This window comes from Accipiter gentilis, unplaced genomic scaffold, assembly GCF_929443795.1.
Source record: "Accipiter gentilis unplaced genomic scaffold, bAccGen1.1, whole genome shotgun sequence".
Classification (NCBI taxonomy): domain Eukaryota; kingdom Metazoa; phylum Chordata; class Aves; order Accipitriformes; family Accipitridae; genus Astur; species Astur gentilis.
The window spans coordinates 1,798-21,251 of record NW_026061059.1 but is presented as its reverse complement, the minus strand read 5'-3'; the positions used below and the strand labels follow the sequence as shown (position 1 = coordinate 21,251).

Here is a 19,454-nt window from a genome sequence, read left to right as displayed (position 1 = left end):
TTCGGGGTGCACGGACTCTCCCCGGCTTGCCCCAGCTTTGCCCCCTCGCTGCCTCCCCCACCCCCTCGCTGCCCCTGCACCCTGAAACTGCCCCCAGGACCCCCAGAACTGCCCCAATCCCCCCCCCCCCCCGAGAGCTGCCCCTACACCCGGAAACTGCCCCAAGCCACGCCCCTCACCGCCCGAAGCCACGCCCCACCTCTCAGCCACGCCCCCATCCCGGGCCGACCCAAACCACGCCCCCTCCCTAAAACACGCCTCAATTCCCCAAAGCCCCGCCCCGCGCCCCGCCCTGGCGGGAAGCGGGAGGCCACGGCCCGCACGGGAGCGGCGCGGAGCGCGGTGAGGGGCTGCGGGGGGACGCGGGTGGCGGCACCGGGGGGGGGGGGGTGTCCGGCCCGATGGTGGGCACCGGGGTGGTTGAGGGGTCGGGGGGGATCCGGCGCCGTGGTGGGCTGGCGGACAGTGGGCCCCACGGTGGGCTGGGGCCTATGGGGTGGCATCAGGGTGAGCCGGGCACCGGGCAGGTTGGGGGGGGCACCGGGGTGACCTGGTCCCACGGCAGGCTGGGGGACATTGGGGGCAGCAGGGTGACCCGGCCCCGTGGCCGCTTGGGAGTATGGGGTGGCATCAGGGTGACCCAGGCACCGGGTAGCCTGGGGGGGGGCACCAGGGTGACCTGGTCCCATGGCAGGTTGGGAGTATGGGGTGGCATCAGGCTGATCCGGCCCCACCGCAGGCTGGGGGGCACCAGGCTGACCCGGCCCCACAGCAGGCTGGGGGGCACCAGGCTGACCCGGCCCCACGGCAGGCTGGGGGGCACCAGGCTGACCCGGCCCCACGGCAGGCTGGGGGGCACCAGGCTGACCCGGCCCCACGGCAGGCTGGGGGGCACCAGGCTGACCCGGCCCCACAGCAGGCTGGGGGGCATCAGGCTGACCCGGCCCCACGGCAGGCTGGGGGGCACCGGGGTCAGCAGAGTGACCCAGCCCCACGGCAGGCTGTGGGGCAGGGGGCTGACCCGGCCCCACGGCAGGCGGCGGGGCTGACGGAGCCCCCCGAGGCGCGATGTCTCGGGGCGAGCGGGAAACGCTGCTGGCGCTGCAGCGGGCGCTGACGGAGGAGCAGTTCCAGACCCTCAAGTACCTGCTGGAGGAGCGGCTGCCCCTGGCCGAACTGCGCCCCGCCACCCGCCCCGACCTCTGCAGCCTCCTGCTCCAGCGCTTCCCCGGGCAGGCCCTGCGCATCACCGCCGACCTCCTCCGGCAGATCCACCGCCATGACCTCATCCGCCTCCACCAGCTCCCCGGCACGGAAGACCCCGGGGAGAAGGGGGAGGCCGGCGGCCCCTCGGCTCCGTTGGGACGCGGGAAGGAGGACGAGGGACGTCAGCCCGTCTCGCTGCCGACCGCGTCCTCCCCTCTCTCCCTGCGTCCCCGGCGCTTGACGGAGAAGGATCTGATCCAGATCGCCCAAAAACTGGGCAAAGAGTGGCAGGAGGTGGGAATCGGGTACCTGGGGCTGGAGAGGAGCCGCCTGGACCAGATTCGGGAGGATAACCCCCGCAACGTCGTCATGCAGAGCTTCGAGATGCTGCGGGAGTGGCGGCGGCGGGAGAAGCAGGAAGCCACGGCCCCGCGCCTCTACGCCTGCCTGGCCCCCGCCAGCCTGGACCCCGAGGTGCTCGACCTCCTCCAGAGCTTCCAGGGGGACTGAGGGAGGCGGGGGGGCTGCCTGCTCCTGCCCACCGAACCCCCCCGCCGCTCTTTTTTGCGGGGTTTTAATACTGAAGAGGGAACAGTAAAAGTGTTTTTATTCCACCCGCGTGGGATGTTCTTGGGGTCGGGCGCCGAGCCGTGCCCGCCTTTATTCCGAATTTAAGGTGGGACGCAGGAGCCGGGAGGAACGCTGGGCTCTGCTCCTGTTCCTCAGGGCTGGGGGGATCTCTGGGCAGAGGGTAAGGGGGCCCCCCTGGGGTCCTCACAAATCCTGTCCCAGCCTCTCGATCTCATCCAGGAAGAAATCCAAGTCGTCCTTGGTGACGGTGGGGTTGGTGACGATCTGGCGGAAGAAGTTGACCCTGGCGCCATGGGGCTGGTAGCCCACCATCATGGACCCCTTCCTCATCATCCGCTCCTTGATGGCGGGAGCCACCTGTGCCGTGGGGAAGACCCCGTCACCGCGGGGCTGCAGTTGGGGGGGGATGGTGGAATTTGGGTTTTTTTTTTGGTGGGGCAGGACGGCCGGCTCCTGTGCTCACCTTCCCCAACCTCGGCCAGTAATCCGGGGAGCCCTCCCTGCCCCGCAGGCTGGGGGGCACAAACCAGAAGCAGAGGTTGATGAACTCTGGCTGTGGGAGGAAGAGGAGGAGGAAAGGGATCACGGTCCCTCAAGGAGACCCAGACCCTGGTGGGGGGCACCACTTTGCCCCCGATCCCCATTTTGGGACTGCCCTGGGGATTTAAACCTCGGGACAGAGCTCAGGGCAGGTGGCTCCTCTCCCCGGGGCTTGGCAATGCCTTAGGGTGTTATTAAGGGGGAGGGAAACAACATAAAACACCCCCCCGGCTGCGGTTCGGCACACGGCAGAGCCCAGGTGACGAGCCGTACCTCCAGCACCAGCTGGAAGCCGTCCCTCCTCTTCACCTCCTCGGCCAGGTACCTAGGGAGGAAGGAGAGAGCGTGAAGCCCCAGGAGTGTGGGGTGGGGGGCTGGTGTGTGTCCCCCCACTCCAGCGCTCACCGGGTGTAGGCAAAGGCCCGCTCGACGCGGCGCGCCAGCCCCTCGGTCCCGGCGGCTTTCCAGAGGAGCCAGAGCTTGAAGCAGTCCACCCGGCGGCCGCACTGCAGGGTCTTGTCCCCCGTGTCGTAGGTGACGTCGTAAAATTTATCAGGTTGGAAGAGGTACGTGGCGCCAGCGCCGTGGCAGCGCTGGAGGAGGCCCTGGGGGAGACGGCGGTCAGCCCCCCAACTGGCATAGTGGGGTGGTGTGGGGCAGACCCACAGAGGGGAAGGGGCTGTGGGACTTACGGAGGTGTCGCGGAGCAGGAAGGCCGAACATTGCAAACCCACTGTCAGCATCTTGTGGGGGTTCCAGGCCACCGAGTCGGCCCTGCGGGAGAGGAGAGTTTTGAGGGGGGACAGCGAGGCCCCAGCGCGGGGAGAGGGGGGTCTCCAAGTCCTTAAACGGGGAGTTTTGAGCCTGTTTTGTGGGGAGCTCAGAGTCGGAGAGGGTCACTCGCCTCTCAATGCCAGTCAGGAGGTGCCGGTGTTTGCTGGAGAGCAGGGCGCTGCCGCCCCAGGCTGCCTGCCGGGCAGGGATAGGGGTGTCAGAGCCGGCGCCGGCAGGAAGAGGGGGTCCCAAGGGGGCACGTGCATGTGTCCCCCCTTCAGCCCCAGATATCTCCCCCTGTTACTCACGTCCACGTGGAACCAGAGGCCGTGGCGCTGGCAGATGTCGGCGATGCCGTCCAGCGGGTCGAAGGCACCCAGGACGGTGGTGCCGCAGGTGGCACAGACGAAGAAAGGCTTGGCGCCCTGTGGGCGGACAAGGGGACGTTGGGGTGGGGCAGGGGTCGGTGGGATGGGGCAGGCTCTTTCATGGACGGCTCTGCCCCAGCACCTGGACCCAGCACCCCACGGACGCTCCCCTCTGTCCCCCACCCCGCCTCACCTCGGCTTTTGCCCTCTGGATCTCCTTCTCCAGCTCCTCGGGGATCATCTTCCCCCTGAGGGACGGGGAGAGAAACAAAATGGCAGCAGGGATGGGCTGGGGAAGCAGGGCTGGCAGAGCCCGGCTGGGATCAGCTCCGGCACTCACCTCTCATCGGTGCCGACCAGGTGGACGTTGTCGGTGCCGATGCCCAGGAACGCAGCTCCTTTCTGGATGGAGTAGTGGCTCTGAGCGGGGAGAAGATGGGGGTCAGATTTGGGGGAGGGGGGGGCTGGTCCCAAACCCCATCCCTTTCCCGTCCCCACGCCCCGAGGCTGGCAGACCCCGCTCCGCACCTCCCGGGAGGTGAAGAGGGCCAGGCGCGGCAGAGCCCAGCTGCCCTTCTGCCGGCTCTCCGGGAAGTGATGGAACCGGGCCACGTTCATGGCATACATGTTGGAGATGGAGCCTCCTGCCAGGGGACAGGGACACCCGCGTCACAGCCAGGGACGGTGCTGAGCCACCACTGGGGTCACAGGTGGGGACGGGGACAGGGACAAGCCACGGGCGGGACCGGGAGGGATCTGGGTACCTGGGCAGAAGATGCCGTCGCCACTGCTCCAGCCCACCAGCTCCCGCAGCTTGGCCAGCACCACCTCCTCCATCAGCACGAACACCGGGGCGATCTCGTAGGTGTATCTACAGGGGGGCACGACACCCGTGGGGGGGTCCAGCCTGCTGGCACCACTCCCCCCCACCTCTTCCAGGCTCCCCAAAACCTCAGCACCCCAAAATACCCCTGCTTAGGGCCAGCCCCCCCTATTTTTGGGCACATACTGGCTGGTGTTGAGGGCCTCGGTGATCAGGCGTCCTGCCAGCGCGTGGTGGTCCAGGCCAGAGAAGAGCTGGTTGAAGAAGCGAGGGTGACCTGGGGGTGGGGGGGGTGGGGTGAGACAGGGGCAGCGTCAGGGGCAGGGGGACAGGAGCCACCCCCTCGGCCCCCTCCTCACGGGATCCCTGTCACCACGGGGACTCATGCCCTGGGGATGCTGCCACAAGGGGGCAACTGTCACCCGTGGGAGCAGGGCCACCTCTGGAGCCGTGTGTGGGACAGGGACGCGAGTGGGACCGTGAAGGACCCATGACCCCAGGACAGCGACGGGCTGGGGTGGGGAGCCAGCCTTGCCAGACTGGGACCACTGGGAGCAGCTGGGGCTGAACCGGGGAGCAGAGGGGCTGAACGGGGAGCAGCTGGGGCTGAACTGGGGAGCAGAGGGGCTGAACTGGGAGGAGTGGGCTGAACCCGGAGCAGCGGGGCTCACAGGTTTTGACGCTGTAGCGGATGACGTCCCGGCAGCGCTCCAGTAGCCGCTCCGGCAGCTCCCCGCTGCTCCGCAGCTCCAGGTCCAGCAGCTCCCGCAGCTCCTGGGGCTCCTTCCAGTCACAGACCTGCGGGGAAGGGGGGAACAGGATTCGGCCCCGGTCAGGCAGGGACCCCCGCTCCGTCCCTCCCCACCACCTCGCTGGGGGCCTCCGGGTCTCACCCACCTTTTCGGTCACATCCGTCCCCTTCCGCACGGCTTCATCCAGCAGGACCTGGAAGGCTTCCCGCAGGAATTCCTCCCCGGCTGCTTTATCCAAGCCGGGACGCTCCAGCCAGCTGCTCTCCGCCATCACGCCGGTCCTGGCCACCTCATCCACAGCGGGGCAGCCACGGGACGGCCGTCACCCCCCACCACGGGCCGGGAGGGACCCCCCCGCCTTCCCACCCTTCGCGGGGATCGGCGGAACGTGCCGGCCAGGAAGCGTGCCAGGATGAGGTGCTCCCGGCTCGCCCTCACCTCATGCAGGCAGGGATTATCCTCTCGGCCACGTCGTCGCAGAGGAACAAGGGACAAAGTACGCGGTGGCGAAGAGCGGCTCTTAAAGACGCACCTGGGAGGCCGGGGTGGGGGGGGGGGGGGGCTTCCCCAAAGTTGTGCCCCCTTCCCAGTGGGGCTCTGGGAGCCAGGTGGCATGCAGGCAGGGTGGAGCAGCAGGGACGGTGCCTCTAGGGAGCTGAGGGGAGAGGGGAGGGAAGCACAGTCAGCAGAGAGCAGCCATCCCCAATGTCCCCCCCCCACCCCGTGCCCGTGCACCCCGCCGGGCCTGGGGTCGTCACCGAGAGCACCGGGCAGCCAGCGGGAAGCAGGGGGACAGGGACGTGGCTTTCGCCCTTTGTGTGTGTGTGGGGGGGAACCCAGCGCTGCCACCGGCCCCGGTGCCAGGGCTGCCCAGCTGGGAGGGGCCACGGGGCCACCGGGAGCCCCCAGACAGGGACAGGCCTGTCCCCAGCAGTGAGGGGGGATGGGGAGACCCTATTTGCCCCCCCCCTCCCCCCCCCCCCCCCGGCATCAAGCCACAGCGAGGGACAGGAGCTGCTCCAGGGGGCCAGTGAGGTGGGGGGACAGAGGAAGGAGGGGACCAACCCCCCCGAGGGAGTCACAGGGGGGATGGGGGTCCCCCCAAGGGGGTCGTAGGGGTGGGCGGGGGGGGGCGGGCTGTGTGTGTAAAAACTCCCCCCGGGGGCAATGAGGGGGGGCAGGCCCTATCCGAGGGGGGAGGCAGGGGAGCAATAACGTACAGGCGGTTCCCCCCGGGGCAACCAGGGCGGTCAGCGGGGGGGGCTCAGGCCCAGGCCCGGGCCCGAACCCGGGCCCCACCGCCGGACCAGGCCGCGCCGTCCCGCGTTACCCCGGCAACAGCCCCGACCCTAAGATGGCGGCGCAGGCGGCGGCGTCACGGCGCGGCAGCGCGCATGCGCGGGGGTGCGCACGGCCCTTTCCCCCCCCCACGCTTCCTGCCGCTCCCCCGCCGGAAGCGCTGGCGCGGCGGTGGAGGGAGGGCGGGTGTTTCCGGTTCCGGGTCGGCGGCGGCGGCCGAGGAAGGGGGGGGGGCGCTGGGGCCGCGGCTGTTTGTAAACTTGTCGGTGCGGCGGGCGGCGCGGAGCGGAGCGCGGAGGGGCCGCGGCAGGTACGGACCCGCTCCTTCCCGCCGGCACGGAGCTCCCCGGGAGGGAGGGAGAAGGGGGGGACGGGCGGTATCGGGCTCACGGCCCGGCCCGGCCTAGCGGGGGCCGCCCGCGCGTCTCACCGGGCCCGGGCCCGGGCCCGGCCGCCGCCGCCGCCGCCTCAGCCCCGCCCCTCCCGGGCGGCACCGGGGAGGGGGGAAGGGGGGGAGAGGGGGAAGCGGGGGGGCGGCGGGAGGGGGTGGGGGGGAAATGGCCGGGCGGGCCCAGCGCGCAGGCGCGGTACGCCCCTACCGGGAGGGGCGGCCCCTCCCCCCGCGGGGTCACCCCTCTGCCCCCGGTGTGACACCCACCCCCCCCCCACGGTGTGATCCCCCCCCCGGTGCCCGCCCCGGGAGCCCCGGTCTCATCCCACCACTGACACAGGATCACAATCCCCGGGACCCCCCCCCCCCCCCCCTCCCTCCGCCCTGGGACCCCCCCGCCTTGGCACACCCACCCCTCACACACGCACAGGGTGACCCCCACCGGGATCATCCCCAGCCCCCGACATATCACCCCGCCCTGGGACACCAGCACCCTTGTCACACAGGGTCAGCCCCCCAGGATCCCCCCATCCCCATGTCACCTCACCCTAGGACACCCCCCCCCCCCCCCCGCACACTCCAGGGTCACTCACACCCCCAGGACCCCCCCCCCTGTGCACCCTTAGGGTCATTCACCCCCACCTTGGGACACCCCCCACGCACTCCAAGGTCCTCCTTCCCCAGTGTCACCCCCTGCCCCCCCCCCCCATGCCATCATCCGCACCCATGTCACCCCCCACCCCAGAGCCACCCCCCCACCTCCTGTCCCCCACACCCAAATCGACCCTGTGGGGGGGTCTGGCTGGGGCTCAGCAGGGACAGGGACCTCCCCCCACCCCCAACCTTGGGGCCGGTCGCCGCCCCCCCCCCCCCCCCATCCCGGGGGGGGCCCTCCCCCCCCATAACCATCCCCTCCCTCCCCGCAGGCGAAGACCGGCACCGGCAGCGGCACCGGCAGCGGCAGCAGCGTTGTCCCCGCGGGGAGCCGGCTCCCACCCCGGGCAGGGGGGGGGCGGGGGGGGGAAGGGAGGGGAGATGTCCCCTCTCTAAGAAGCGTTACAGGCAGCTGCCCGTCCTGCCTAACCCTGCCTAACCCTGCCAGCCCCCCCCCGGGGTTGAGGAGGAAGCGCCTCACCGCACCCGCGGCGCCGGGGCAAAGATGTCGGCAAAGTGGAGGGTACTGGACGAGCCCGGCAAAAAAAAAAAAAAAAATGATTAACTGAACCCACCTTTCTAACCGTTAAAAAAATTCTTTTCCTGGGCGAGAATTAAGGCTAAAGAATTGTTACAATCCGTTTGTCGAGGACAGACAGACAGACACAAGATGGCTCAGGTAATGAGCCCCAATTTTCCCACCCGTTCCCCAAGATCCGAAGCCGAGAAGCGTGGGGAGGGGGGGGAGAGCGCTCGGCCCGGCAGCTCCCTCCCCGCTGGGGCGGTGGGTGCCGGCGCGGGCCCCCCCCCCCCATCACCCCGTCACCCTCCCCGTCCCAGGTCCTTTCCGGAGCCGGCAGAGCTTTTCCCGGCCGCCGTTCCAGGGATCATCCGAACTCTCCCGATAGCCGTTAGGTCCTCGGCGGGCCTCACGAAAAGGGGGTTTGGGGAGGGGGGGGGGGTCTCGTGCCTCCCCCCCCCTCCCCCTCTTATTTTATCGCTCGGTCGAAGGCGTCCGGTCTCCGTCCCCCTCGCAAGGGTTTGGTTTTTGGTTTTGGTTCGTTTGAGGGGCCGGGGGGGGTTGGTTCGCCCCGGCGGCGCCTGCAGCTGGGCCGCCTCTCCCCCCTCTCCCGGCAGGCGAGCCTCCTGGCCTGCGAGGGCCTCTCCGGCGTCTGCCTGGTGCCGACGGTGGCCAGCAAGAAGATGATGCCGAAACAGAGCTCGAAACAAGGCGAGAGCAGGGAGAGGGGGAGCAGCCCCGACGTGCTGGTACGGCCGCTCCCCGCTGCGGGGAGGGCTCGGGGGCACGGCGGGCGCTGCAATTCCGTTCTCTCCTCCTTTCGTTTGCTTTTTCCTTCTTGCATTTGGATTTTCCCTTCTTTCGCTCGTTTTTTCCCTCCTTTCGCTCGTTTTTTCCCTCCTTCCATTTGATTTTCTCCTTTAACTTGACTTTCTCCTCCTTTAATTTCGCTTTCTCCTTTAATTCCGCTTTGTCCGCCTTTAATTCGATTTTTTTTCCTCCTTTAACATCATTTTCTCCTCCTCTAATCTGATTTTTTTGAGGCTCTCCGTCAGGACGGCGAGAAATCCCGCAGTCGCAAAGAGGAGGAAACAGCTGAGGCCTCGCAGCCGAAAAAATCCATTAAAAAGGCAGGTCGTGGGACCCCGATTTCACGGGATGGGGGGGTGGCACGGGCGGGGGGGGGGGGGGGTCCTGGGGCAGGAACAGGCGCGACTGACCCAGTCCTCCCTCCCCGTGCCAGCGCCGCAAGCGGGTGGCCGGCGCCGAGGGACCCAGCCGCTCCTCCCGGAGAGGATCCCGCCTCGGCAGCCAGGTTTGCCGCCGTGGAGGAGGAGGAGGAGGAGGAGGAGGAAGATTTCCCAAACTCCGGCAGGCGCAGGACGGCCGGGGGGGGGCTCTGGGGGGCGGATTTGCCCCCCCCCCCGCTGACGGGGGTTCTCTGCTCTGCAGGTGGTGGTGATCGAGCAGAACGGCTCCTTCCAGCTGAGGATCCCCAAAAACTTCATCTGCGAGCATTGCTTCGGCGCCTTCCGCAGCAGCTACCACCTCAAGAGACACATCCTCATCCACACCGGTAACGGCGGCCGATGCCCCACCTTCCGCTCCCCTAACGAGTGCTGGGCTGCCTTAATTAAACACCCGGCTCCCCCCTAATTATGTATCGTGGCCCCCCCCGGTTCCTTCCAGGTGAGAAGCCCTTCGAGTGCGACGTGTGCGACATGCGCTTCATCCAGAAATATCACCTGGAGCGTCACAAGCGCGTCCACAGCGGGGAGAAACCCTACCAGTGCGAGCGCTGCATGCAGGTACCACCCCAGGGGAGCCGGGATCCAGCTGGGATCCGCTCCCTAGGGATTCGGACAGGGCTGGAGGGGGGAGAACACCCCCCCCCCCCCAGGGCTCATAACCGCCCCCCTCCCCAACCTCTGCCATAGAGCTTCTCCAGGACAGACCGGCTGCTGAGACACAAACGAATGTGCCAAGGTTGCCAAACCAAGACCCCCGACTCGCAGCTGCTGCTCTAGGAGCCGAGCTGAGCCCCGGCACTGGCCGGGAACGCCGACGGCAGCTCCGGGGGTGGTTGTTTTTCCTTCCCCCCCCCCCCCCCCCTTCCTTCCTCCTCTTCCTCCTCCTCCGTTTCTCCTGGGTTTTTGCCCCTGTTCCAGCTCCCCGTGGCAGGGACGGGGAAGAGCCGGCCGCTCGCCCGGACTTTCAGCTGACAGCGCTGTCCGTAACTCGAAGATGATCTGGAAAAACCTTCCCCCGACCAGCAGAAACCGCAGGCAGCTGCCTCTAAACCTGCCTTTTATTCCCGCCCCCCCCCCCGTTTTATTCCTGAGTCCCGCCCTCCCCCTCTCAGGAAAGGCTTGGAGCCCCAAGCCGGCCTAAAGCAGAGCAAAACCGGGACGCCTCCAGCCCCGACCGCTTCCTTTCGGCCGCCGGACGGGCTCGCGCAGGCGCTCGGCTCTCAGGTAGGAGGGTCTCGCAGGGAGGAACCGTGTCTAACCCCCTTTTTTTGTTGTTGTTTTTTTGAGAAAAAAAGAGGAAAAACAAGCGTTGGTGGGGCTGCAGCGGCTGTCGGCTGCGGGGGGGGACCGTCCCAGCAGCGAGCTCTGCGGTGCTTCCCTTTTCCTTTTGAGTTTCTTCATTGGTTTTTTTTTGTTGTTGTTTTCTTCTCCTTTCCGCGCGTGTTTTGGGGCCGTTGCCTTTGCTCGCCTCCACCCCCGGCTCCAGTGGGGGGGCCGGGGCTGTGACGCACCTGGGGGGGGGGGGGGTCCTGAGGTGAGACGGAGCCTCACCCAAAAACGAGCCGTTTGCTGGAAAACCCCGATGCTGAGGGGAAGACCCTTGACCTGAACAGCCCTGGAGCCTCGGGGGGGGGGGCAAGGGGTGGCCGTGGAGAGACCCCCCCCCCACCCCAGCTCCCAGCCCTCCTCCCTACTGGGGAGGGGGGGGGGGGGGGTCACCGCTGCTTGTCCTGACGCCGCATTTCGGGGATGCCGGAGAAGAGTCGGGCTCTTTGGGGACAGGCCTGGAGACACCGACGGTGCCTGGCTGCCCCCCCAGCCCCTCCTGCGACCCCCCCCAAAGCACAGACTGCTCTGCAAGCGGGTCCTGGACGCTGTGCCGTCCCGTGTCGAACGCATCCACGCCAGGGGGGGCAAAGGGGCCGAATTTGGCTGCTGCTCCCCCCCCCCCCCAGCCCCCAAGTCATCGTTTTTGCGCCCTGTTCCTCTTTCTGGCGCTGCCTGGAACTGGGGTCGGTACCGAATGCGGCTGGGGGGGGGGCGGTTGTGCTGTCTCTGTTGATACCACGTCGGGACACCCCAATGGACAGGAGACACCCCACTCCCCCCCCATTTTGGGACACACCCCCCCCCCCCCCCGGCTGCGCTGCAAGAAGAGCTTCGGCTGGGGCAGCTCCGGGCAGGGGGCTGCAGGCAGGAGCTGAGACCCCCCCTCGCCTGACTCCGTCCCCGTCGGCCTTTTGCGTCTCTGAGATTTGGGGGGGCGGGGGGGGGGGGGGGGAAAGGCCAGGCCGGGTTTTTGGGAGCTCGGGGGGGGGGAGGGGGGGTCAGACCCTGCCCCGGCGTGGGAAAGCCGGGGGGGCCTGACTAAAACCGGGAACGAAACCGGGAGCGAAACCGGCGGCACCGAGGTTTCGCCGTCTGCACCGGTGAGAGCAAAAGTGCAGCGGCCGCATCCAGACACCCCCCCGGTCCCCCCCCCCCCCCCCAAACCCAGGGAGGGGGCACAGGGGCCCCCCTGCCCCCGCAGCTTCAGTTTTGGGGGTGTTTTTTTGTTGGTTTTTTTTGGGTTTAATACATTTATTTTGCTATGGGGGAAGGGAAGGGGGGGCGGGGGGGGGGTCAGGGTGCGGCCCCGGGGCGGGGGTGGGGGGGTGGGGGGGGTGTCAGGGTGCGGCCCCAGGGCTGACCCTGTGTCACTTTTAAACTGTAGTTTTTTTCTAAGCCGTCCCCAGCGTGTCCCCCCCCCTCCCACCCCCCACCCCCGCAGCGTCGGTCCCTGTCCCCCCCGCCCCAGCCTTTAGGGTTTATTTAAATAAAAACTCGTCGGGTTTTTTCTTTTTTAACCCGGGCTCCACTTCTTGATGCGGGGGGGGCTAGATCTGGCTGGGAGCTGTCGCCCCCCCCCCCAGCACCCACTTACCTCCCTCCTTGGGGACCTGACCCCAGTGGCAAAGGGAGGTGACAGTGTCACGCGTTGGGGGACGCGGTGGTTCCTTTTATTGAGGGTCTCCCAGCACAGCAAGGTGGGGGGGGAGGGTGAGGGGGTGTCCCTGCGGACACTGGGGTCGGGGTGGTTTTCGGGTTGTCCCCTCAGCCTGGCCGGTAACTGGGGTTGATGGTGGTGGTGGTGGCGCTTCTGAAGAGGGGGTTGTTCTGTGGGGAGGACAGCATTGGGGGGGGGGGGGGTCAGGGCCTTGACCTGGGGGTGGTGGCCCCAGTTTGGGGATAGACGGGGGTACGTGGGGACGGTCACCTCGTTCCAACGGGCGTGTTGGCGTTCCCGCTGGAAGCGCCGGAATTCCCGCCGGTCGTAGACCTCGGTGGCGATGCGGTACAGCCCCAGCCCCAGCAGCCCCAGCGCCACCGTCCCGGCCACCAGTCCGGCCACCAGCCCCGCCGTGCCCTCTGTCCCGGCTGGGGGAGAGGGGCAGGGCTGGGCGGGGGGGGCCGGGGCGGCGAGGACCCCCCCCCCCCACACACATACCCCAACCAGCCCTAGGGTCCCACAAGCTCAAGGACCCCCCCCCCCGCCCACCCACAGGGTCCCATGGGGGTGAGGACCACCCACCCACAGGGTCCCATGGGTGCAGGGACACCCCCACCCCCCCATCCATGGGGTCCTGCAGGTGCAAAGACATCCCCCCCCCCCCCCCCCCCGACCACCCAGCCATGGGTGACTGGGGGTGCAAGGATGCTCCCCCCAGGTATATGGGGCCCTCGGGGCATGGGGGTCCCATAGGTGCAAACACCCCATGGGTGCCCTGTGGGCCCGGTGGGGTGCAGGGTTTATTGGGGGTGCAGGGACCCCCCTCCCCTTGGGCAGGGTGTCCTTTGGGGTGCAGGGTCCCTCAGAACAGGGACCCCCCCCCACCAGACAGGGGCTCCCTTAGGGTGCAGGGACCCCCAGGCGGAGGGTCTGTGGAGACACGGCATCCCGGGGGAGGGGGGGGCATGGGGGTCCCCGGGGTGCCCCCGCACTCACCCTCCTCAACCCAGACGGTCAGCGTCACCTCCCTGTCCTCATCCTCATCCTCATCCTCGCCACCCCCTCCCTCGATGAGGATGAGGAGGACGCGGCCGTCCTCGGTCTTCTCCCGGCACCAGGCTTGGGGGTCCGGGGGGGGCACGGGCAGCACCCGGGTGGTGACGTGGGCGCAGGCACGGCTGCAGTTCCCCCGCAACGGCCCCAGCCCGAAGGCACTGCAGTCGGCGCAGTCCCTGGGGACCCCCCCCCCCAGCCCCCTCCATCAGGGTGCTGGCCTTGGCCCCCTGTCCCCATGTCCCCTGCCAGCTCCATCCCTGTCCCACATCTTCCCTGCCCCAGCCCCTGCCAGCCCCCAACCCACCCCATCCCCTCCACGCCCGTGTCCTCGTCCCCCCATCCCTCGTCCCCATCCCCTCAGCCCCCCCCTCCATGTCCCCGTCCCCGTTCCCCCACCCTTGTCCCGTGTCCCAATCCTGGTCCCTGTCCCCATCCCCTCAGCCCGTCCCCTCCCCACCCGTGTCCCCATCCCAATCTCTTGTCCCCATACCCCCCGGCCACCCCATTCCGCCCCCCCCCCCCCATGACCTCTGACCCCACTCGCGTCCCACGTCCCCACCCGCATCCCATGTCCCCATCCCGATCCCTGTCCCATGTCCCCATGTCGGGGTGGGGGGGGCTCACCGGAGGCGCTGGCAGGGGGTACGGCAGGAGGGGCAGCGGGCGCAGAAGGGTCCCACGTAGCCGGGCTGGCAGAGGCAGCTCCCGCAGACGCAGCTCCCGTGGCCGCTGCATTCCCGGCCACCGTGCAGGCAGCCCCCCCGGCCCAGGGGGCAACCGCAGCCGCTGCCCCCGAAGCCCTCGTGGCATCGGCACGTCCCGCACACGCACTCGCCCCGCTGCGGGCCTGGGCACCCGCCGCGCTGGCATCACGCGGCCCCCCAAATGGCCGCCGCGGTGTCCCCCCGACCACCCCCCCCTGGCTTCTGCGTGGGACCCGTGGGACAGGGACGGGACCACCCGTAGTGGGATGGGAACGCGATGGGGATGGGACCCCCGTGGGACATGCGGTGGGGAGGGGACCCATGGGGACAGGGGCACCTGATGGGGACGGGACCCCCCCCACGGGGACAGGGGCACGTGCTGGGGACAGGACCTGTGGGACAGGAGCACGCCGTGGGGACGGGACCCCCCGTGGGGATGGGACCCCCGTGGGGACAGGACCCCCGTGGGGACAGGACCTGGATGGGAACGAGACCCCCCCCCCCCCCTTGGAGATGGGACCCCTAGGGACAGGGACATATGACAGGGATGGGACCCCTGGGGACGTGCCATAGGGACACCCCCCCCCCCCCCCGCCCTCCCCAGGGATGGGAACCCCCAGGACGGGCACAGGCGTAGCCCCCCGTGTCCCCCCCCATGCGTGTGTCCCCCCCCACCTCCGCAGGGCAGCCCCTCATGGCGCTCGCAACCGCCGTTGTCGCACTGGCAGAGGGTCCCGCTGAGCCCGGGGGGGCACTCGCAGGCACCGCAGACGCACCGGCCTCTCCCGCTGCAGGGGGGTCCTCCCGTGCTGTTGGGGGGCCAGCAGCCCCCCACCGCCTCCGCCGCCTCCGCCCCCTCGCACTCACACCGACGGCCCCGACGACCCCCCGGGCACCTGGGGCAAAGTGGGGTTGGGGCCATGGTCAGCCCCCCCCCCCCCACTCCTGCCCCATGGACACCCCTCTGCTTTGCCTCCCCTTGGACCCCCAGCCCACCCCCCCATTGCCTCCAAGCCCACTCGCCCAGCTCCCCATCTTGCCCACCCCCCCCCCCCCCCCCAGTCCCTGGGTACCTGCAGACCCCGCAGAGGAGGGTGCCGCCGTGGCAGAGGGGGTCCTGGGACCGGTGGTGGGTGCAGGAGCACCCGCAGAGGGTGTCCAGCTCCAGGCTCAGCTCCTCGGCGAAGCCCAGCACCCGCAGTCCCACCCGCTGCGGGGACCCCAGGCAGACCCCCGCCTGCACCCGCACCGTGAAGGTCACCTGTGGGTTTTGGGGGGGGGGGGGGGGGGGTGTCACCCACGGCACAAGGGGATGGAGAGGGACACACAGACAGGTCGGACACGGGACGGGGGGACACACGGGTGGGTGCAGGATCAGTCCCTGGGGCTCTGCCACCCCCCTGGGTCCCCCAAATCCCAGCCCTGTCACCCCCCCGGGGTGGTGAGGGGGTGGTGGGGGGCCAGTCCAGCCCAACCTGACCCAGCCCAGCACCCCCAGCCCTACCCGCTGCCCCACGGGGCCGTGTCCCCCCCCAACCTGTGGCTGTGGCCCCCCCCCATGCCTCCCCTGTGCCCCCCCATGCCCGTGCCGACGTCCCCCCCCCGTGCCCCCCAAGCCTGTGCCCATCTTCCCCCTCCAATGTCCCCCCCCATGTCCCCCCACCTCCTGGTTGACACGGACGCCGGTGCAGAAACCCCCGTGGGGCCGGGGGGGGCCGGGGGGGCCCCCACAGTGGGACTCATAGCTGAGGCTGATGCCGGGGGGGAGCGGCGAGTGCTGCAGCTCCACGGTGGACGAGAGGCTCTGGGGAGGGGGAGACAGGGCACCCATGGGTGTCAGCGCCCACCGACCCTCCCTGGGGGGGCACCCACCCCACCCAGGCACCCCGTGTGTGCCCCCCCCCCCCCCCCCCCCTCACGTTGTAGGCGTCGGCGATGAGCTGCACCACGTTGCTGGAGTCCTCCCGCAGTTCCCCCACCACCGATTTGGGGATCAGGCGGCTCAGCTCCTGCGTGGGCACAGGGTCAGGGTGGGGGGGGACACACACGGGACACCCAGGAAACCCCCTCACCCCCGCCCTCCCGGGACAGCCCCCTCCCCACTCACCTGGTAGACGGGCACGGTGGGACCCGTCACGGCGAAGATGGGCTGGATGTTGGCGGCCGAAAGCACTTGGGCCAAGTGGCCCACCGAGGGGTAATCCTGCAAGGTGGGGGGGGGACGTGGGTGCTGGGTCCCCCTCCAACCTCACCGCCCACCCCCCCCGCTATCCGGGGACCTACGTAGAGGTGGCTTTTGGTGTAAACGCCGCCGGCATCGAGGTGGCAGCGGGTGTCGCTGGGGACGACGATCCCCCCCAGTTTGCCGTCCCCCGCCGTGTGGAAGGTGTCGTCGGAGGCGAAGACCAGCAGGCGGGTGACGGGGCGCCAGCCGATGCGCTCCTGGGTGGGGGGGGGCGTGGGTGGGTGGGGGGGGCTCGCAACAGGGTGGACGCCAAGCTTGGACACGGGCGTGGGCGCTGGCAAGCTTGCATGGGTGCTTGCGTAGGTTTTTGCACGCGGGCATGCTCGCAGCCACGCTTGCGGGCGGTTGTGCTTGCACGCACGCTGACGCGGGTTTTGGCAGGCGGGCACGCTTGCGCGCACTCTTGCAGGCAGGCGCGTTTGCACGCACACGCTCGCACGTGCTCTTGCGGGCGCCCATGCACGCAGGCTCACTTGCAGGCATGCATGCTTGCACGCACGCACGCTTGCACACGCTCTTGCAGGCCCGCTTGCATGTGCTTTTGCGTGCAGCAACACTTGCACGCGCACTTGCAGGCAGGCACGTTTGCACGCACACGCTCGCACGTGCTCTTGCGGGCGCCCATGCATGCAGGCTCACTTGCAGGCATGCATGCTTGCACGCACGCACGCTTGCACACGCTCTTGCAGGCGCGCTTGCATGTGCTTTTGCGTGCAGCAACACGTGCACGCACACTTGCAGGCAGGCGCACCTGCACATGCTCTTGCACACGCTTTCGCAGGCAAGCACATTTGCACGCACACTTGCACATCCTCTTGCAGGCGGGCATGCTTGCACGCACGCTTGCATATGCTCCTGCAGGCGCCCGTGCATGCAGGCGCTTTTGCAGGCAGGCACATTTGCACGCACACTTGCACGCGCTCTTGCAGGCACCTGTGCAGGCAGGCTCACTTGCAGGCATGCATGCTTGCACGCACGCATGCTTGGACATTGTCTTGCAGGCGCCCATGCACGCAGGCTCACTTGCAGGCATGCATGCTTGCACGCACGCACGCTTGCACACGCTCTTGCAGGCGCGCTTGCATGTGCTTTTGCGTGCAGCAACACTTGCACGCACACTTGCAGGCAGGCACGTTTGCACGCACACGCTTGCACGTGCTCTTGCGGGCGCCCATGCACGCAGGCTCACTTGCAGGCATGCATGCTTGCACGCACGCATGCTTGGACATTGTCTTGCAGGCGCACATGCAGGCAGGCTCACTTGCAGGCATGCATGCTTGCACGCACGCACGCTTGCACACGCTCTTGCAGGCGCGCTTGCATGTGCTTTTGCGTGCAGCAACACTTGCACACGCACCTGCAGGCAGGCGCACCTGCACGTGCTCTTGCACACGCTTTCGCAGGCAAGCACATTTGCACGCACACTTGCACATCCTCTTGCAGGCGGGCATGCTTGCACGCACGCTTGCATATGCTCCTGCAGGCGCCCGTGCATGCAGGCGCTTTTGCAGGCAGGCACATTTGCACGCACACTTGCACGCGCTCTTGCAGGCACCCGTGCAGGCAGGCACGCTTGCACGCACGCTTGCACACGCTTTCGCAGGCAAGCGCATTTGCACGCACGCTTACACACGCTCTTGCAGGCAGCCACGCGGGCAGGCACGCTTGCACGCGCTCTTGCAGGCAGACGCATCTGCAGGATCGCCTGCAGGCAGGCGCGCTGGCGCTCGCCCTTGCACGCGGGCACGCTCACAGACTTGCACGCCCTCTCGCACGCAGCAACGCTTGCACGCCCGCCCCGGTGCGCCGGCAACGCTCGCAGGCAAGCGCGGTTTCGGGCGGGCACCCTGGCAGACGCTCTTGCACGCGACCGACGTTCCCAGCCGCGCTCGCCCGCAGCATCGCCCGCGCCCGCTCGCTCGCACGTGCCCACCTCGCAGACGGCCACCTGCATGATGGCGTCGAAGCCGCCCTCGGGTGCGTCCAGGTTGCCGGAGATGCGCTGGCGGCTGACGCGTTCGGCGAATTCCCCGGCGTCGGCGGTGAGGGAGAGGACGTGGCGAAAAGCGACGGGGGGGGTCGCAAGGTTCCTGTCGCTCCGGACAGGGGTTCCGCAATTTGGAGGGCACCGTGCTGACGTAGGGCAGCACCGTCTTGTCCACGAAAGAACCGAAACCTGGCGGAGAACGAAACGTCGGTGTCGCGGGATTATGGGAATGGGGGGGTGGGGTGGGGGGGGGCACCCGAGCACCCCGAAATCCCGCCGGGGCGTCCCCACCGATGCGGACGGAGGAGGTGACGTTGCGTAGGGCGGCCAGGAGGTCGCTGCCCAGCTTGCGGACGTTCTCCAGGTCGTCCCTCATGGAGTAGGAGAGATCCATCAGGTAGTAGAGGTCCACGGGGTGACCTGGCGCCCGGCGGAACCGCACCTGGAAACTCTGCTCCTCCCCTGGGGGGGGGGGTCAGGGGGGGGCCGGTGGCCTCCCCCCCCCCCAAAACCCAAGCCCCCAGCTCCCCCCGCATCCCACCGGCACCCTTCCCCAGCATCGCTCCGTCCCCCCCATCCTCCTCCGCCAGCCCCCCCCCCCCATCCTCCACCTTCCTCTTCACCCCCCCAACCCCCCCCCCCCCACCCCATTTTCTGTATCTTCTCCCCCCACCCCATCCCTCTCCCCGTCTCCCCCCCTCCTCACCCGGCCGGAGGAGCAGCTGGATGCTCTGGGGCCGCAGCTGGCTGGGCCCCCCCCGGCCCCCCCCGGGACCCAACTCCTCATCCTCCAGCACCCTCACGCTGCCGCGTGGCTCCACCACGGCGCCGGGGGGGCACCCAGCTCGTTCCAGGGTCTCCCGTGGGGCGCAGCGGGTGGCTTCGGCCTCCCCACCCCGCGTGAAATCCTGTGGGAAACGGAGGGGGGGGGGGGGGGGGGTCAGTGCCAGCACCCCCTGCCCCACCCTGCCCCCGCACCCACCGCTCCACGTGTCGCCCCCTCCCCCCCCCCCTCCCCGCACCCCACAGCCACCTGCACCCCACAACCCCCCCCCCCCCAGCACCCACCTCGCTGGCGCCCATCGCTCTGCGCCCCACATCCCTCCTGCACCCATCGCCCCAGACCTCGCCTCCCTGCACCCCGCGTCCCTCTGCGGTGTCCCTCCGGCACCCCACATCCCCTGTACCCCACATTCTGCATCCCCTGCACCCCACGTTCTGCATCCCCTGCACCCCACATCCCCTGCACCCCACGTTCCCTGCACCCCACGTTCTGCATCCCCTGCACCCCACATCCCCTGCACC

The 19,454-nt window shown here is 69.0% G+C and overlaps 4 protein-coding genes across 9 annotated transcripts; 2 read left to right on the top strand and 2 right to left on the bottom strand.

Annotated features, from left to right (window-relative positions):
* Positions 1-143: 143 nt before the first annotated feature.
* Positions 144-1,814, top strand: LOC126037353 (death domain-containing protein CRADD-like). Of its 2 annotated transcripts, none has more exons than XM_049797657.1 (2): positions 144-342; positions 1,037-1,814. In XM_049797657.1, exon 2 carries the CDS (start codon positions 1,069-1,071, stop codon positions 1,714-1,716), a length of 648 nt encoding a protein of 215 aa, XP_049653614.1. In that variant the 5' UTR covers positions 144-342; positions 1,037-1,068; the 3' UTR covers positions 1,717-1,814. The 2 variants fall into 2 exon arrangements, with proteins under 2 accessions (XP_049653614.1, XP_049653613.1); XM_049797656.1 differs by having other exon boundaries at positions 145-342; positions 1,001-1,814.
* On the bottom strand, positions 1,815-5,325 carry CSAD (cysteine sulfinic acid decarboxylase). Of its 2 annotated transcripts, XM_049797654.1 has the most exons (14): positions 5,200-5,325; positions 4,974-5,100; positions 4,489-4,579; positions 4,244-4,350; positions 4,008-4,123; positions 3,820-3,899; positions 3,673-3,727; positions 3,420-3,536; positions 3,242-3,306; positions 3,030-3,111; positions 2,743-2,942; positions 2,611-2,662; positions 2,261-2,350; positions 1,815-2,154 (listed from the first exon to the last, which is right to left on the bottom strand). In XM_049797654.1, the coding sequence occupies exons 1-14, from the start codon at positions 5,323-5,325 to the stop codon at positions 1,981-1,983; spliced, it is 1,482 nt and encodes a 493-aa protein (XP_049653611.1). In that variant the 3' UTR covers positions 1,815-1,980. The 2 variants fall into 2 exon arrangements, with proteins under 2 accessions (XP_049653611.1, XP_049653612.1); XM_049797655.1 differs by lacking the exons at positions 4,008-4,123; positions 4,489-4,579; positions 4,974-5,100; positions 5,200-5,325 and having other exon boundaries at positions 4,244-4,330.
* Positions 5,326-6,531: 1,206 nt separating this feature from the next.
* ZNF740 (zinc finger protein 740) lies at positions 6,532-11,491 on the top strand. 4 transcript variants are annotated; one of them, XM_049797662.1, is made up of 9 exons: positions 6,532-6,663; positions 7,671-8,077; positions 8,239-8,437; positions 8,536-8,667; positions 8,962-9,048; positions 9,162-9,233; positions 9,371-9,494; positions 9,608-9,726; positions 9,856-11,491. In XM_049797662.1, exons 4-9 carry the CDS (start codon positions 8,602-8,604, stop codon positions 9,943-9,945), a joined length of 558 nt encoding a protein of 185 aa, XP_049653619.1. In that variant the 5' UTR covers positions 6,532-6,663; positions 7,671-8,077; positions 8,239-8,437; positions 8,536-8,601; the 3' UTR covers positions 9,946-11,491. The 4 variants fall into 4 exon arrangements, with proteins under 4 accessions (XP_049653619.1, XP_049653616.1, XP_049653617.1 ...); XM_049797659.1 differs by lacking the exon at positions 8,239-8,437 and having other exon boundaries at positions 7,671-7,921; XM_049797660.1 differs by lacking the exon at positions 8,239-8,437.
* Positions 11,492-12,144: 653 nt separating this feature from the next.
* ITGB7 (integrin subunit beta 7) lies at positions 12,145-19,232 on the bottom strand. Its single transcript, XM_049797653.1, is given in 15 exon segments — positions 12,145-12,324; positions 12,425-12,585; positions 13,154-13,389; positions 13,838-14,060; positions 14,593-14,813; positions 14,991-15,178; positions 15,581-15,721; positions 15,837-15,926; positions 16,025-16,120; positions 16,201-16,359; positions 18,096-18,263; positions 18,265-18,338; positions 18,441-18,611; positions 18,856-19,057; positions 19,218-19,232. Coding segments are annotated over 15 exon segments (2,208 nt in total). The 3' UTR covers positions 12,145-12,261.
* Positions 19,233-19,454: the final 222 nt, after the last annotated feature.